Source organism: Carassius gibelio, chromosome B16, assembly GCF_023724105.1.
Source record: "Carassius gibelio isolate Cgi1373 ecotype wild population from Czech Republic chromosome B16, carGib1.2-hapl.c, whole genome shotgun sequence".
Classification (NCBI taxonomy): domain Eukaryota; kingdom Metazoa; phylum Chordata; class Actinopteri; order Cypriniformes; family Cyprinidae; genus Carassius; species Carassius gibelio.
Window position 1 is genome coordinate 29,034,365 of NC_068411.1, and position 17,553 is coordinate 29,051,917.

The 17,553-nt window shown below is 35.7% G+C and overlaps 1 protein-coding gene and 1 non-coding gene across 2 annotated transcripts in view; one reads left to right on the forward strand and one right to left on the reverse strand.

The window, feature by feature from the left end:
* The window catches only part of LOC127974713 (inactive phospholipase C-like protein 2), a 46,513-nt gene extending 36,241 nt beyond the window's left edge, over positions 1-10,272 (forward strand). The window contains exons 5-6 of the mRNA XM_052578180.1: positions 5,295-5,404; positions 7,874-10,272. Coding sequence (XP_052434140.1) covers positions 5,295-5,404; positions 7,874-8,086 — 323 coding nt within the window. The 3' untranslated portion in view covers positions 8,087-10,272. The remainder of the gene's footprint in view (positions 1-5,294; positions 5,405-7,873) is intronic.
* A 5,382-nt stretch (positions 10,273-15,654) lies between these two features.
* Positions 15,655-15,818, reverse strand: LOC127975587 (U1 spliceosomal RNA). The gene has a single exon (XR_008157557.1). It is a non-coding gene; the product is annotated as a U1 spliceosomal RNA (small nuclear RNA).
* Between the last annotated feature and the right edge of the window lie 1,735 nt (positions 15,819-17,553).

Here is a 17,553-nt window from a genome sequence, read left to right on the forward strand (position 1 = left end):
AAAAGTGGGTCAATGCTTGGCCGTTCCCATGTGGAATCCAGTGGAAAACTCCGGCATCGACAGCACTGAATAATCACTACTGGCCACTGTAAAAGAGCGAGCAGGTATTGATCCACACGCAGAGTAAATAACATGCTGCCTTTTGAGTAAAGCCGTGCCGGCCAGTGCTCCAAGCATCTAAGAGACCTATAGAGGGTATACCTTTGCTGTAAATATTAGAAAATTTGTGCACTAACAATCACCCTGATGCCAGCGGGAGTTGGTTGCTTGTAAGGAGGCTGCACTTATGATATGCTTTGGATTTGATATACTAGTAAAGCAGATGCATGGCTTGCATGCAGACCAAGATAAAACAAATACAATCCCCTGAACAGTGTAAAACTAAGATTATTCAAATATACATATTTTTGTAATTAATATACAGATTAAACAAATAATATGTTGAAAACTTTCAATTAAACCTTAAAGCATACATGAAAATGTGAAATGTTGCCTTGACTGCTAACTGAAATAAAGAAATGAATCTATTAAGCAATATTAAAAAACAAAAAAAACAAAAAAACTATTGAAAATGACAAGCACAGAACAAAATTTTAAATTAAAACTAAAAATATAAAAATCTAATTCTTAGCTAATAATATACACTATATAAATAACACTGCATCTACTGTAAGACAAAGATGTATACAAAAAAAAAAAAAAAAAAAAATCTTGGCCATAGATGGACACAAGTCAGTTTTCATGCTGTAAAGAGCCCTCCATATATATAACATACACACACACACACACACATATATACTATTTGTTACCATGGAAATAAGTCTCCACAAAAATAATGGGAAATTTAGATCCATTTTTAATTTGGTGATTTCTTTTAATAAGCTAGATGGAGCGCAGCAGAGTAGAACCGAATTCAGGGGCTTGAGAGGGTCTCAGCTTGACACGATGTAATAAAAACATGACCCTGTGTGCGGAAATGAAAATACAGGGTCAAAGCAGCTGACAAAAACAGAGGTGCATGCTTATTAAGATAATTACGATAATCTGCAGGACGAGCGGAGAGAGAGCTTCTCTGAGTGTTCTTTAATTGAGTTGGACAGCGAGACTTCACATACTGCAATGACAAAACATGATGCTTTATGTTTTGAATTTGCTGTTTTTGTATGTTTTCAAGGATGCAGGGTGCTGAAAACAACGTGATGCAGTGCAACAGTGTATTTTATAAAACTGAAATACCGTAAGCTATAGTTAAAGGTACTATTATAAAGTACTGTAAACAATAAAACATTTCCAATACCCACCAGTGTGTTGTTTATGATTACAACATTAAATTTAAATATTAAAAGTCTTAAAAAAAATTAAATATCACATAAGGAGGATAACAGACTGTTTTTGTACATCTAAACCAATTGGAAGTGAAAGTGAAAAACACCAGAAGTCTCATATTGAAGTTACAAATGTCAAGGTGGATACAGTATAGAGGATATTGTTTAAAGATATAGCTCACCCAAAAATGTACATTTGCTGATAATTTACTCACCCTCATGTAATCTCAGCTGTAGATTAGTGTGTTTCTTCATCAAAACAGATTTGGATAAATGTAGCATTCTATTGCTTGTCCACCAGTGGATCCTCTGCAGTGAATGGGTGCCGTCAGAATGAGAGCTCAAACAGCTGCTATAAAACATCACAATAATCCACAAGTAATCCATACCACTCCAAACCATCAGTTAGCATCTTGTGAAGCGAAATTTTTGTAAGAAACAAATCCATCATAATGTTTTTAACTTCAAACCATTGCTTCATTTTAAAATACCAGTCCATATTGCAAAATAATGCTCTCTCCAGTGACAAAGGCCTCCAATCTGAATCAAGAGAGAAATCTGCACGGATCAAGCACCATTTACAAGCTTAAACAGTTCTGAACAAATATTCTGGTGGATTTTGAAGTGAAAGAAAACAAGAGATGGACTGTTTCTCTGGAGGAAGTGTTATGGATTATGGACTTGAATTTTAGCCAGAAGCAACCGTTTAAAGCTGAAATGCTTAATGTGTTGCTGTTGATGGTCTGGAGTGGTGTGGGTTGCGTGTGGATTATTGTAATGTTTTTATCAGCTGTTTGGACTTTCATTCTGACGGCACCCATTCACTGTAGAGGATCCATTGGTGAGCAAGTGATGCAATGCTAAATTTCTCCACATCTGTTCTGAGAAAGAAACAAACTCATCTTGGATGGCTTGAGGGTCAATTATTCTTTTAATCCGTTTATGTAAAGGTCTATTAGTGCATCCAGAAAGCTAGTTTAAGTTGCCAGCATGCTAACCCTCGTTACTGTGGTTGATCGGCGGTGCATGAGGCATAGCAGCATGCCAGACTACGTGCATTTCTGTAAAACGAAGTAATTTAAAGCACATAAAAGGCTATGAAGTGATGCACCGGTGTCTTAGAAGCACGCTGCCGCCCTCACACGTGCATTGGGGCGCTGCGACGTTCTTTCATGTTGTCTGCGCAGTGTCACAGAGCTGGCATCCACAGAGACGCAGCGCGTGTGGAATGACAGCCCGGGTTTTCCCACTCTTCCTACAGTATGTTGCTAGGCAACCCCTGCCACGAAGAGCTGTCGGAGTGCCATTGGCCGCCTTCCTCGACTCGATCACGCATCATTAACCCGACAGCACCTCTCCTTGCTTACCGCCCGTCAAATCCGAGGGGCTCGCAGACGTGAGAGCCCACCACCGCTGAGGTTAACAGAGTGTGAAAGTAACGCCAGGAATGAATACAAATCATCTTGAAATATGCTCACGCTGCTCGCGCTAATGGCTTCCCCCTCTTGAGCATTATTGCTCTATTTGTACAAAGTCTTCCCAGGCTTGTGTGCTGCCTCATTGGCCAGCGATCTGCATCTAGAGACCGTCGTTTAAGCCGTGATCTCCTTTCAGAGAGGTTTTTACAGCTGTGGGAGCGTTTGAACACCTAGATGTCATCGCTGAGAATGTGAGACGGAGCGCAGCAGATGCACAGTTATATTCTCTCACACGCTGTTGCTACTGTACACAAAAAGACCGAAACAGCACAGGGTTTGGTGGACTTTCTCATTGTCAGTCATTCAGGGCTTTTGGAGTAACACTAACTGTCCAAATTCCTCTTCATTCCCTAACTGTGCTTTGCCAAGTTGCTGATCACCAAATCTGCAAGTTGATGCATGTAAATATGCGGCCATTTCCAGTAAAAACTGAAGTTTTTGATTAGTTAAGTGTTTTTAAACAGAAAAATTCCATTTGGAATATATGTCAATTTCCAAAAAAGAACCAAATAACCATAAAAACAAGCATAATAAATTTCAGTCTGTTCCTCACACAAATTGTTAAGTATGATTAATAGTTTTATAGTTATTATATAATTATTATATCTATACAAAGGGAAAGGAAAACTTTACAGGGCTCATATGATGCGATTTCAAATGTTTCTTTCTCTTTGGATTGTTACAAGCTGTTTGTGAATAGATAAGATCCCTGAAGTCTCAAACCCAAAGAGATATTCTTTATAAAAGTTGAGACTCATTGCAGATTTGTTTCCTGGCAGCTTGAGTCCTGGAAGTGGCATTGAAACGTTGCATTTTCACCCATATCTTGTCACTGAAAAGAGATGTTTCCTCTCTTCAGTGGCCATTCTTTAGATCAGTGCGAACGAAAGAAAGACAAAGACAGAAACAGAACGGTGCAGTTCTTTGGTGACAAATCTCTTCAGTGTTCTTTGCCTTGATGCTAATGCACGCTGAAAGGAATTTATGTCTGTCTGCTGCGCCCACGCTCACATCTCCTCAGCTCTGCTTCGTCCCTTCTTTCTTTTCTTCCTCTTTTCTCTTTCTGTTTTAATATTGTTATTAGCCACCTGTTTTCTGATCGCTTCTCAAGCGTTTATCATCCTCCTTTGCGCCACGCGGCTCGTAATTTACTGCAACAAGCCGCCAGTCTGGACGATGAAAACACTAAACACAAAGAGATGGATCTGCTGTCTGTGACACAATAAGCCCTGTCCCCGCGTCTCCCACGAGGCTCACCTCGTGGTGTGTGTTGAGATGACAGGAAGTGACTGTGTTTGTTTGAACCGTGCGCCCACATCCCATCGTTTCTTTGATCCTGGTAACTAAAGTTGTCAAAGCTTATGAATGCATGAAAAGCTTGACTAGTTGCATGGATGTTGTTGCTGGTTTAGATGGCTTGAATCTCTCTCAAATTGGCCACGAGCCATCCTTATTGTTTAACCCGATGGGTGAGTTGTGCATATTGATCTGGGATGTCCAACAAACAAAATATTGGACTATTATTTGCAGCACATTTTATGTTCTTTTAGACCAGTTTTACAATTGTTCTTTTTATCTCACAATTCAAGAATCTGAGCACGTTTTAACTGATATATATCTCTGAAATGCAAGAAGTAGTTAATGATTAATTCAGATTTATTGATTCAATTCTGAACTCTGATGGAAATAAGCTTTCATATATTAAAATGTGTAGGTAAATATTGTTGTTTATTATAAAGTATTGTGATATTTTGGTGCATATAAATGGAAATATATAAATATTTTTTTTGCTGATTCAGCTTTTAAATTAGTGTTTTTTGAAATAAACTGTTAATTGGTTGGAGCCATGATTTCTCATATTTAATCACAAACTGCAAATACATTAATGTGGAAATTTACACTACTGTTCAGAAATGTATGGTCCGTACATTTAAGAAATGAATTATTAAATTATATTTAGCAAAGATGTGTAAAAATAGTCAAATGTGACCGCAAAAACATTTAAAATATTTCTGTTTCAATTGAATGCTGTTATTTTGAACTTGTTATTCATCAAAGAATCCTGGAGAAAAAATGTATCAGGTTTCAAAAATGTGAAATGTTGTTAAAAGTTTTTAATATTGATAATAATAACAAATGTTTTTTGAGCAACATATCAGCATATTAGAATGATTTCTGAAGGATCATGTGACACAGAAAACTGGAGTAATGATGCTGAAAATTAATAAAAATTTTCAAAAAATATTTTGAGAAATATCTCAAAATATTAAGGTTTTTTTTGTCTCTTTTTATATATATATATATATATATATATATATATATATATATATATATATATATATATATTGTCTCTTTTATATATATATATATATATATATATATATATATATATATATATATATATATATATATATATATATATATAACATTTGGACATAATTATGGCCATATTTGCCAGCTTTGATCTGAACTTCTGAATGTGTCGTTTCAGCGATGGAGTTCCATGAGAAACTACACGACCTGGCGGTGAAGGAGGGACTGAAGGGAAGAAAACTGCACAAATCTGTAGAGAGCTTCACCTGGAACATCACCATTCTGAAGGTGATCACAGCTGTTTAGCACCTGTGAACAATTCTGCTTCTACATTTGAGATGACGATTTGCATATATTTGACCATAAGTAGATTTGAACACTCAGATGTGCTTCTTACGATTTAAGATGCTGTGATGTATAGCAGTTAACATCTTGAATACTTAATGAGTATTAATACTTTCTCTACCAATGTGGCAGTTTTGGGACACTGACGGTTTAATTCGGGGTTGCACAATAGCCTGTAATAGAATTCAGAACAGCACCGTTAACTAGATTTGCATTTCCTGAACGAAATACCTTGGTGCTTACACAAGGCAGTCAAACAATCATATATGTTCAGGTGTTAGACATTTGGTTCAGCATTAATGAAATCCTTCTGTATAAAGGTGGTTATTGATTCATTATATTCAGTTCATCAAAGCATGTGTTCATCATTATAACCGGATCCTAGATTTTGCATATGGTCTCAACCATTCACAAGAAGCACTTAGAAGCATCAGTATTTATACAAGTTTATTATTTATTACAGAAAATTAGTAGCACCTTAGGTTTCGAACAAAAAAAAGCATTATTTGTGGGTAATTTTGGCAGTGTTCACACAGAAAGTGTGTAAGCTCAAATCAGTGAGGCCTGTATAAAAAGTATAGTATAAAAAGAAAATGATAAGCAATTTTTTGAATGCCAATTCTTTTTGACCGGGAACACCACAAGTGTATAGTGTATACAAAAAAATATATATTTATTCACTTGCATACATACACTTATTTATATTTTATTTCTTTTTTTTTTTGTAGTTGATATAATGTGTAAACAAATTCAGTATGTTTAGTCCAATGCAATAATATTAACTTTTTCAGGTAAAAAACAACATCAGGGTTCTACGTATTTTTATAGAAACTTTTTTTGATTTACAATTTTATTTTGTTTACAGCACATTTGATATTTTAATAGAATTGTGTTGATGTTGCATACTTCATCTTTAAGAAGTCTGACATTTTCATGTCCAATAGAATCAAATGTGAAACATTAGCTGAGTATTTAGGTAAGTTTAAGATTATCTGATCATTTCTGGTTTGCTTGGTTGATGGTTGACGAAAAGGTTTTGTGCCTTCCAGTGCCTAAACACACACACACACCATTGGAATAAGATGGAGGTCATTTCAAATTGAAGTGCTTCAGCCGGACAGAATCGATTTGAGCGACATCATACCATTAAAAACCATTTGGGTGGCGATTTAGTTTGCTTAAAGAGCATCAATGATAGAGTAATTAAACCGTTAATGTGTCTGTGATTACACAAGCCTGTTATTCCAAACCGATCCATTGTGTTAAAAATGACTAGTGTTCATCACAGCCATGTTTCTTTCTCATTTCTTCTGCACAACACAAAGGACAGTGTTTGCTGTGGCCAAAACATTTACATCTGCTCTTGACATCAGTGTGTGACGTATCACTCTAGCACTTTGATGAAGCTCAAAAAATCCCTCCAGATATATGCTGTACGTTTTAAACTCACCACAACTTTGACTAGCCTTATTTTATGTACTGTTTTTAAATTGTGCCTGAGCTGGCTGTGCTTCATGTGTATTGATGTCAGGCAAATGTGCAAATATAATGAAGTATAACAAAGTTAAAAACTATTGATAAGACGTATTGACCAGGCTTAACCAACCAATATTTACCCATGCTGAGGATATTTATGAGCAGTAGAGTTAGTTTCCTTTGTGCAAGTACATACTTCACATACACATCAGCATTTTTTTGTCAATACAAACATTTAGTGAGATATTGTTTAAAAGAAATGTTTATACGCATATATATTTGTGTATACAGAATGCTATTACAATATTTATTCAATAGTATTTATTAATTACATTTTTATTTTAATTTTTGTAATTTTGTTATGCATTTGTCACTTTTTGGCTTTTTTTACTATATTTTGTCTGTAGCTTTTATTTTATAGTATTTAATACTTTTTATAACATTTTTTGTATTTACATTTTATTTTAATTTAGTTTGCCACTTATCAATATTTTTTCTTTTGCTTTACATAATTTAGTAATACATAAGGTTTTTTTTGTGAATTTTGTCTAATGCAAATATATTATTGCATACTTTTTATAATAATATGTTTTAAATCCCTATATATATATGGAGAGAGAGAGAGAGTAGTGTGCTATTTTAGTTATTATAGTACTTAAATTTATATAATATTCACATTTTGAATTTTCATTTAACATTTTATTTTTATTTATTTTTAGTCATTTTAGTAATTCAACCTAAACTTATTAAACATATGTACGTATATGTTTATATAAATGTTCATCTCTCTCTCTCTCTCTGCAGCTGATTGTATGTAAGTTACAACCGTGATAAGAACAAGTCTTTGCATGAATATGAGAATATTTTCTGTGAAAAGTACTTGTATCCAGTTATTAGTGACGGAGACCCCTTGTCTCTGCTTGTGTGTGTTTTCAGGGCCAGGCCGATCTGCTGAAACACGCTCGGGCAGAAGTGCTGGAAAACGTGAAACAGATCCACTACGCCGCGCTCACCTGTGACCTGGCCAAGGGAGGAGTGCGACCCTCATCCGGGTCGGGCTCCAAGATCCGCCGCAGCCTGGACGCCATCCCGGAGTCCATCGCAGAGAAGGCGTTCAGGGAGGACGACATCACAGACGAGGAGAACTGAGTCGAAGCGTCCCGCCAAATCCCATAAATCCTCTCCCAGGGTCGCCGTGTACCGAGAGAACATTTCACAAGATCTCAAAAGCGTGGATTCAGAATGAAACGGAGCCAAGGCGTCCTCAACTTCCCGTTCCCGTCCCCTGTCCGTGTCTCTCCGGCGTCAGGTGGGTGTCGACGAGGCCGAACTTCGCTCCAGGGCTTTCTACAAGCACAAACTTTGAGTATTAGGAGGAATTAGAACTGGAGCCATGAATGTAACGAGACGTCGTGTGCGAGGAAAGAAGGAAGCTGTTTACAATAAAGAACTACTTCGTGTTCTGTCTGCCAAAATCATATGTGTGTGTATATACAGTATAAATATATATATGGAGATCTGTTACCTTTTTTGCTATGTGAACTTCTAATGGATCAGATTATTTTGTTATGAGAAATGGATGTTTTAAGAGCTCATATTTTATTTGCTTGTACAGAACTTGAGATGTGGATCTTGCGAGACGGCCCTGGCCCTTTATGGGCTTTTTTTAAATTACTTGTATAAATGCAGGAGGATTTGGAGGATGTGGTTCGAGAGAGAATCAAGATTTAGATATTACCAGCAGTTACTGTACATGAGAGTCTCTGGATGATGGTTTTGTCTCTTTGGCCACGTGCACAATGCAAAATTGAAATGCACTTACATGTAATCATTTAGCAGATGTTTTTATCCAAAGCAACTTACAAATTAAAATTTACTAAAGTTGTCATTCTGTGTGTGTACAGAATACAGGCCTAAAGATTTTGCATAACGTGTTCCTAAAAAAAAAACCACGAAAGCCAACAGTTTAGCCCAGTGGTTCTCAACCTTTTTACCTCCAATGCCAACGCTATCTCACGGCCAATTCGTACGTATTTTACGAGGTGGCTTATTCGTACGAATTTGTACGACCTCACTCGTACGATTTTATACGATTTGTCTAAACCCCAATGACGGTTGGGTTTAGGGAAGGGGTTAGGTGTAGGTCATACGTACAAATTCATACGAATTGTTAAACTCATAAAATACATATGAATTTGTACGAGTGTGGTCGTACGAATAAGCCACCTTGTGAAAAATGTACGAATTGCCGTGAGATCGGGTTGCCAATGAACAATATTTGAAGGTCCTGCTTAATTTAAGGGATTAAAAATTGATATTTTTACTCTATTCTTTTAAAATCTATTGGAATATGACATGCAAAAAAGAAAAGAAAAAATGCTTGTTTTAGGATTGTATTAATTTATATGACTTTTTCAGGACTAGCAATTAAAATTAATTGAATTAAATAAAATAAAAAAATTTGAAGGCCTCACTTAATTTAAGGTCAAGATCAAGGATAAGGATTTTAAAGGATTTTATTCACAAATAAAAATGTGAAAATTCTTTATACAAAATATGAATTATGCTATAAAGTTTTATTAATTGACTTTTCCAGGTCTAGAAATTTTAAATGAATTCAAATGAAAATTCTAATCTTTTTAAGTCATCTTGAAGCCCCTCTGGAGGATTTGCTCATGTTGAGAACCATTGGTTTAAATACAGTAGCTTGATGTTAATTGTTAGAACTGTTCTAGTCTTTCTACTTTAAAATGTAATTTAATGTTACATTAAATGTTACAAATTTGACTCCTAAACTGCTGGCGAATTTGAAATTTATTACCAAGTAGATTTCTCTGAGTGAATGAGTGGCAAGCATATTTCCCTGCAGTGTGTCGGTGGTCTTTGAGAGCGGACTGAATACTGTACGTCAAGTGTTAGGATTACTGCTTCTCAGTCATTCCTGGAAACAAAGTAGTTCATGTGTGTTCAGATGAGATCCTGCCTTGTTGCTGAAGTTGTGTCTTACATTGCCTTTTTTAAACCCAACTTCTCGTTGCTTCTAGTTTGTAAAGTGTTTGTTTCCGGCTCATTCCGTTGGTCTTCTCATTGTGCCATTCTACTGTTGGACCCTGTGAACCACTTCCATTGGATTTTACATGTTGTGACCAGAGATTAAACTGGACATGAAAAGAAACTAGTCTGTTTATACATTTCAGTCAGTGCTGTTATTGTGTATTTATAACTATAGTTAACCATTTATACCAGTAAAGAGTGGATGATAGTTTCTAAGAGAATATCACTTTTGTTTAATTCTGTTAAGACCCAGTGCTCTGAAATAAACCATGTTAAGTACATTCTTTAACTGTTACGAGTTTCTTAAGGCACTCAAACCAGTTATAAAAGATTTAAATGCCTTTGAAAGAAGTTTCTTCTGCTCACCAAGCATTTATTTGATTTAAAAATACAGTAAAAACAGAAATACTATTGCAATTAAAAAAATAACTTTTATATGTGGGGATATTTTACAATGTAATTTATTTCTGATCAAAGCTGATTTTTTAGCATCATTACTTCAGTCTTCAGTGTCACATGATCGTTCTGAAATCATTCTCAGATCATGATTTGCTATCAATGTTAAAAACAGCTTTTTTATTCATTTTACCAAGAATCTCTGCTGAATACAGATATATACATATATAATATAAAGTTGTAAGATATACAAAATTTTTAAAAATGATATACACTAGCAATTCTCAGAAAAAGTATTGCAAAATATAGTTTTTTTTCTCGCAATTAAGAGAAAATGTTTTATATTTTGCCTTTTTTTTTATTATTTATTAGGTAATGAATATATCCGCTAATTGAGGCTTATTTCTGAATTTTCTCAAAATTGTAAAAAAAAAAAAAAATACACACAATAGTGTTATATAAACTCAGATTTGCATTTTTTTTTTTTTTTTACTTGTGAAATAATACGCAGCGCTAACTTATTTTTAACCTCTGGTGGAAACGAGCTTCTATAGTTTAATTAAAAAAAAATTAATAAAAAAATAAATAAAAAAAATATATAATATATATAATAATTAACACCAAACTTTATGCACCCTTGGATTTCCTGAAAGGTTCTATACGTTATCAGTTACATTGGATTTGCAGTTATCTTATTAAACTAAATCTAGTTATCTAGACTTCATCAGTTCAAGCGATGTCCTTTCAGCATAAGAATGTGTCCAGGTAAGACCGACAAAGATTCAGTGAATGCAGGATCTGTCGTGTATGTGAAAGATCATTAAATCACTGGCCTCTAAAGTGTACAGTAATGACACCTGAAAGAGACGCTATACGCTCTCTATCTCTGTTTACCTTCCAGCCATTAGATGAATCACACTTGGCTCGTGCTCATGAGCTTGCATAACAGCAATCGTAATCATTATTGCGACGAGAGTCTCTGGTGTTATTACCCAATAGATCTCTCTCAGACGGCTGCGTTTGAACACGGCCCATCCTGAGAGATCTATAGCGACCCCAGAGAACCAGTTCAGATTTATCACTCGATGACATGATGCTCACAGACTGAAGGCATTACTATTGATTACATTACAATTTGTAGAAAGCAATGGAAAAACCCCAGGGACATTTGGGATTGCTGATAGCTGGAAAGGTTTGACTGGAAATGGGACAAAGTTATTAATGTTTCAAAGTCATTTATGTTTCATCCACTCTAATGTGACATTATGAGAAAACTCTTCCACAAGACCTGTGTTTGTTTGGTCTAGATTTTTAGAAATGTCTGTGAAAAATGTGATTCTCTCCATCAAAATGCAACATAGATAAAAATGTTGAAGAAAATGCTGCTTTTTTCTTACATATTATGCAGTCAATAATTTCAGTAAAGGAACATTTTTTTTAAAGTCGTACGTGAATTTGAATTTTCACATTTATGTTTGGTAGAAGAGTTTGTTTCTTCATCAGATTTGGAGAAATGTAGCATTACATCACTTGCTCACCAAAGGATCCTCTGCAGTGAATGGGTGCCGTCAGAATGAGAGTCCAAACAGCTGATAGAAACATACAGAAGTAACTTTAAATGGTTGTTTCCGGCCAAAATCTGACAAGTCCTACATGTTTGTTCCTACTGAACTCTTTTTGACTGTAAACAGTGCTTGATCTCAGCATATTTCTCTTCTGATTCAGAGAAGATGACTTTCTCACTGGAGAAAGCAACATTGCTTTTATGACTAGAGGATTCATATTTTAGCTGCAAGCAATTGATTGAATTAAATGATGGAGTGGAGTGGATTACTTGTGGGTTATAGTGTCTTTATCAGCTGTTTGGACTCTCATTCTGACGGCACCCATTCACTGCAGTAGATCCATTGGTGAGCAAGCGATAGAATGTTACATTTCTCCAAATCTGTTCCCATGAAAAAAAAAAAAAAACATCTACACCTTGGATGGCCCAAGGGTGAGTAAATTTTAATTTTTGGTTGAACTCTTCCTTTGTTCCTTTAATGACAGATGCACTGAAGAAACAAATTAATCATTTACAAAACTCTAAAATGTATTTATTTTGTGTATTTTGTTTAAATGGCAAAAATGTCTGTACAACAAACACCCCAAATCATGTGGAAACATCTGCATCACCCATGATCTTTCCTTAATATACTAATGAGTTTTGGCATATAATAAAATGATTAAAAAAAACAGTAATTTTGACCCCTACTATTGCTTAAAATATACTCCAGCGACTTAAGACAGGGTCACATATAAGGGGATTTTTTTCTGTATTCTTCACAAAATGTGCACAGAAGAAATTGTAGAGGCACCTTTACAACTACAAATGCCAAAAAAGAAAAATGGAAGAAAAAAAGAGTTTTCCAATGGTGATTAAGACAAGGTGGTGTGCACTTATCTAATAAATATAATCACTGCTTGAAGGCAGAAGAAGCCACGACATGCACACTAACAGTAAATCACTGCTGTCATGTATCTTCAAAGATTCACAATCCTCTTTGTTTGTACTTTTACAGAAATTCAGACAGAATGTACTTTTGCTACCTCACAGAAGTGTCTTGTTAGTTTCCATTAAAGAGTCGATGCCTACTGTACCACGGGGTTCAAGATCTGTGTTGGATCATTGTGTGGAGTGAACAGAACCAGTCAACACTCACAGAACAAGATATACAAACACATCTGAGAACATCAGCCCAAGCCAAATACCTGAGTTTAAGTTAGTTCCAAACAGTCCAGGCCTTGCTTGATTCATATCATCTTCAAAATCGAATTAAACAGAGTGGTTTTAGTTTTTATGTTATTGCTCTCTGGGCAGCTGCAACAAAGCAAAAGAAACAATAAAGCTCAAATGAGGCCGTCAAATGGAAGCCAAGCTAGATGCATTTACTCACAGCCATTTCTGCAAAGCAATCAATCTGTTCTCTGCAAAACAACAGAGTTCATCGAGTTCCCTCGCACAATGGACACAATATCATTTTCATGGCAGGTTTCATTCGGAGTGAATCTGAGGCCTGTGTACTGACTCCATCACTGACCTCTAATTCACTGCGGCTTTGATCTACATTCACAATCAGAATAAAAAGCTCCTCTAAGTCTAGAGCTATTTTGACCTCCCAGAGGAAAATGTTATTGCTCAGAGTTGTTCTTTCATAGTTCATGAGATGAGCTCGCAGTTGTTTCAACTTTTTTTCTCATATGTATCTCGTAAAATTCATTTGGAGAAATAAACGTAATTGAGACAATTATTTACACACAGTAAATGTATGCAGCTTTAAAGGGAATGTGAATAAAAGCTTCGATCTTTTGGTGCATTCAAATCATTTTCATATACTGTGTATTTCAAGATCTGCAGAACAATGTAGCTAGCCTGTGTGTTTATGTTTCAAAATATATTTACTCAAATATATTTTCTACCAGTTTATCATTTGGCCATCTTTTTGAAAATGTATTTTAAAAATATAAATATATTTTCTTGCCCCTGAAATACATTTTGGTATAAGAAGTTGAAACTGTAGGTGTTCTGTTAAAAATATATAAGCATGGAAGCCTACGCAAATAATGCTATTTTGACCAAAATACAATATATGTTTTCTTTTTCAGCAACTTTTTCACCAAATTTATGTTAGTGTTCAACTTGTAAATACATATATTTCTCACATCTAGATGAACCAAGAAACAAATCTGTTTGACACTACAGTTTGTCAGTATTCAGACCAAATGCGTCATTTAGTGTCCGTATTGTGACATGAAATGTTTATTTATATTTATGCTAATATACCCTTCTGCTAAAGACATCAATATTTTTAGGCTACGCATTTGTTTTGTTGCATTTAATCTGCTGCTCTTATGGAAAACTATTCAAAGTCTTATAGCTTTGTGAAAAGAACGTTAACGGTGTAAAACGTAACGGTGTAATTGTAAAAAATCCCACTTCGAGGAATTGCGGGAACACTCACTCAAAACATAAACCTGAACTCTGGAACGTCGCAAGACAAGCAAGAGCCAATGGAAATAGACCATTTTCAGAAAACTGATGATGCATTTCAGCAGTCATTAGCATCGTAAATCTTTGTAAGTTTTTTATTTATGTATGTATTTAATATATGTATATAATAACACTATACTTTGTATTATATCACTTTATTAAAAAAAATAACACCAATGGGAGGGACAGTAAATTTGACATCATTCTCTTTTCTGACTGCCTTTGTCAGTGTCTCAATTTTTTGAACACTAGCGTGGACTTTTTCTTTTGCTGTTCGAGCAAATGGGAATGCAAAAAATATTATATTTGTGGTAGGCTACTCTCCCATTCCCTGCTCTCGAAGTTTAGGCTTCCCCAATATGAAGACTTTCACTGCTGAGAAATGTAAAAAACAGTTATTAAAAGTTTATTCAAAAGTTTCAATTGTTCTACTTATGGCAGATCGGAATGACGATCAAATGTGAGTGGGCTGCTCACAGAAAGAAAGAAAACGTTTTGCCTTGGGTAAATTAATATTTTATAAATATGTATATAGGCTATATATCATGACTAACTATATATATGGGGTGAACTCCGGTCCGAGAGAGCCGCAGCCCTGCGGGGTTCAGCTCCAACCCTAATTAAAACTCACCCGCCTGTGGCTTTCTAGTAACTCTTTAGCCCTTGATTAGCCTGTTTAAGTGTGTTTGATTAGGGTTTCAGGAAAACTCTGCAGGGGTGCTGCTCTCCAGGACCGTGGTTCGTCAACCCAGCCTACATACACACATTTCTGATAGCTTCTCTTTGAAAAAGCAAAAGCCTTATTGGCTCACGGAATACATTTTTTTAACAAAACCATTTTACCCTTGCTAATTAACAGTTAACTTTGCGAGATGTAAACTCAGAACTCAGAGGTTAAATTACGTACGTTTTTTTTTCATGGTGGAAATGGGCTTCCGTAGGCCTTGTGTCTTGGGAGTGAAAATGCTTTCAGTAGCTGTGTGATATTCAGAAGCTTAGCAAATCTGAGCAGAGTTTGAGTCCGTGTTTACATTTACATATTTAGCTGACGCTTTTATCCAAAGAGACTTACAATTGCTATATATATATATATATGTCAGAGGTCGCACGCCTCTGGAGCAACTAGGGGTTAAGTGTCTCAGGGACAAATTGGTGCCACACAGTGGATTCGAAACCGGGTCTCTCACACCAAAAGCATGTGTCTTATCCACTGCGCCAACACCACTACATACAATTTCAGCGGAGAGCGCGAATGCAGTCCCCCACTACCATAAATAATGCAGTCGAGATTCCTGCATTTGGGGAATTCGCAGGGGTCAGCATGACCGGAGTGCAATGGACAAGCCTCACCCTGGGTGAACCGCCTTCTTGATCATGGTGTCTCCCCTGCCAGGTAAGTGTTTAATATGTGAAACTCTAGAGGAGACATTTTTCTCAGGAGAAAAAAAAAAAAAGAGTGTCAGTGGCATGTTATTTAAAAGCCACCTCTTTTCTGCGGGACTGAGCGACAGCCAGAGGGCTTCGGCATGTTTTCTCTCTCTTTTCACGTGTCGAGTCAAGCATTCAGTGCTTCATGCTCGGCTTGCTTCTTAACTAACCCTCCGAGTCCCTCTGTCCTATAACAGGCTGTTTTGTTGTGGCACCTCCTGCACTTCAGACGCAGATTGTGTCCCTGCTGGGATCATGACCGGGACACAGACCTCGAGGCTGCACAAAAACAGCCAGCGAATAGCTTCCATAAATGCATACAAGCTGCTTAGATGGCTAAACGTGGCCTATTTCTCCAGTGTTAAATCCACTCTCCCCACACAAAGGCCATTGAGAATACAACCGCTCTCTCCTGAGAAGGAGTCCAAAGACTCTGTAAGTGACCGTTTATCACAAACACCTTGCTTTCTTTCAGTATTGTTTATTCTAGTGTCTTGTTAAAGGAACAGTTCTCCCAAAAAGGAAAATTCTGTCATTGTTTACTCACCCTCATGTCATTCAAACTCAGTTTTTCTTCTTCTTCCATGGAGCACAAAAGCAGACTTTGTAAAGAGATTTCCTAAGTCAAAAAACAAGGGTCTGAAATAATATGGTTTTAGATTGAAGAGGGAAACTTCCAGCAGACAGAAGAAACTGGAACATGCTTCTGGTTTTGTTTGAAGGATAACACAGGGTGTGGATCGTACCCTGATGGATGCATGTTTTCAGTTTCTGAATTAAATGTGCTCTAAACCCAGCTGTCGTGATTTATTTCCCTCTTAATCATGAGGAAGTGTTTATGTAAAAGCGTACCTCAAAGATTAAAACATCACCTGACACCGAATTCAATTTCACATTGAGATGAGCCAAACTAAATACACGGGTCAGTGAGTGCTTTGAGCTAAAAACAACTTCAAACTATTTTATCTGATCTAAGAAAATCACATCTCAGCTGTGCAGATCTGATAATAAATTAAGAGCTGAGAGGTTTAAACATCTCAGAATTTGTTTTGATTTGCCAAGATGTCAATCTGCAATCAAGTCAAAATCAGATCTCAAGATCAACACTCAGTAGATCCAAAACCAAGTGTTTCGAGCTGTTCACATTCAGTTTAACATGTATGACATCTATTATCATCATAAATGTTAATTCAATTCTAAAGATTTTTAAGAGAATCATTTGAGATTAAGATGATACTTCCTTGAAATGCCATTAAGTCTTCTCAGATATGAAAGAGCAAACTTTGATTCCTCTGACTTCACAGGATATTGAATTTGTTGACTGCTGACAACAAAAAGTAGTCACCTTATATTTTCCAACAGAAAATAAACATTTCAAACTGATGTCTGTTTAATTTCTGTATTGCGTGTCCTATAAATAAATTAAATTAAATTGAGAAATTAAATTGAGATGTTTGACCTATGGAAACCATGTGATAAAAAGCAATTGTGACTGTTTATCTCACAATTAACTTTTTTATTTTGTCACAAATTAGAATTCTGAGATATTGTTTAGAATTCTGAGAAATCTGAACTGTGAGATATAAACTTACAATTGCAAGAAATATCATAAATGTAAGATTCATTATTTTCATAAATAAATTAGAAAAAGTCAGACTTGTTAGATGTAAACTAATTAGTGAGAAAAAAAATCACATTTACCAGTTTC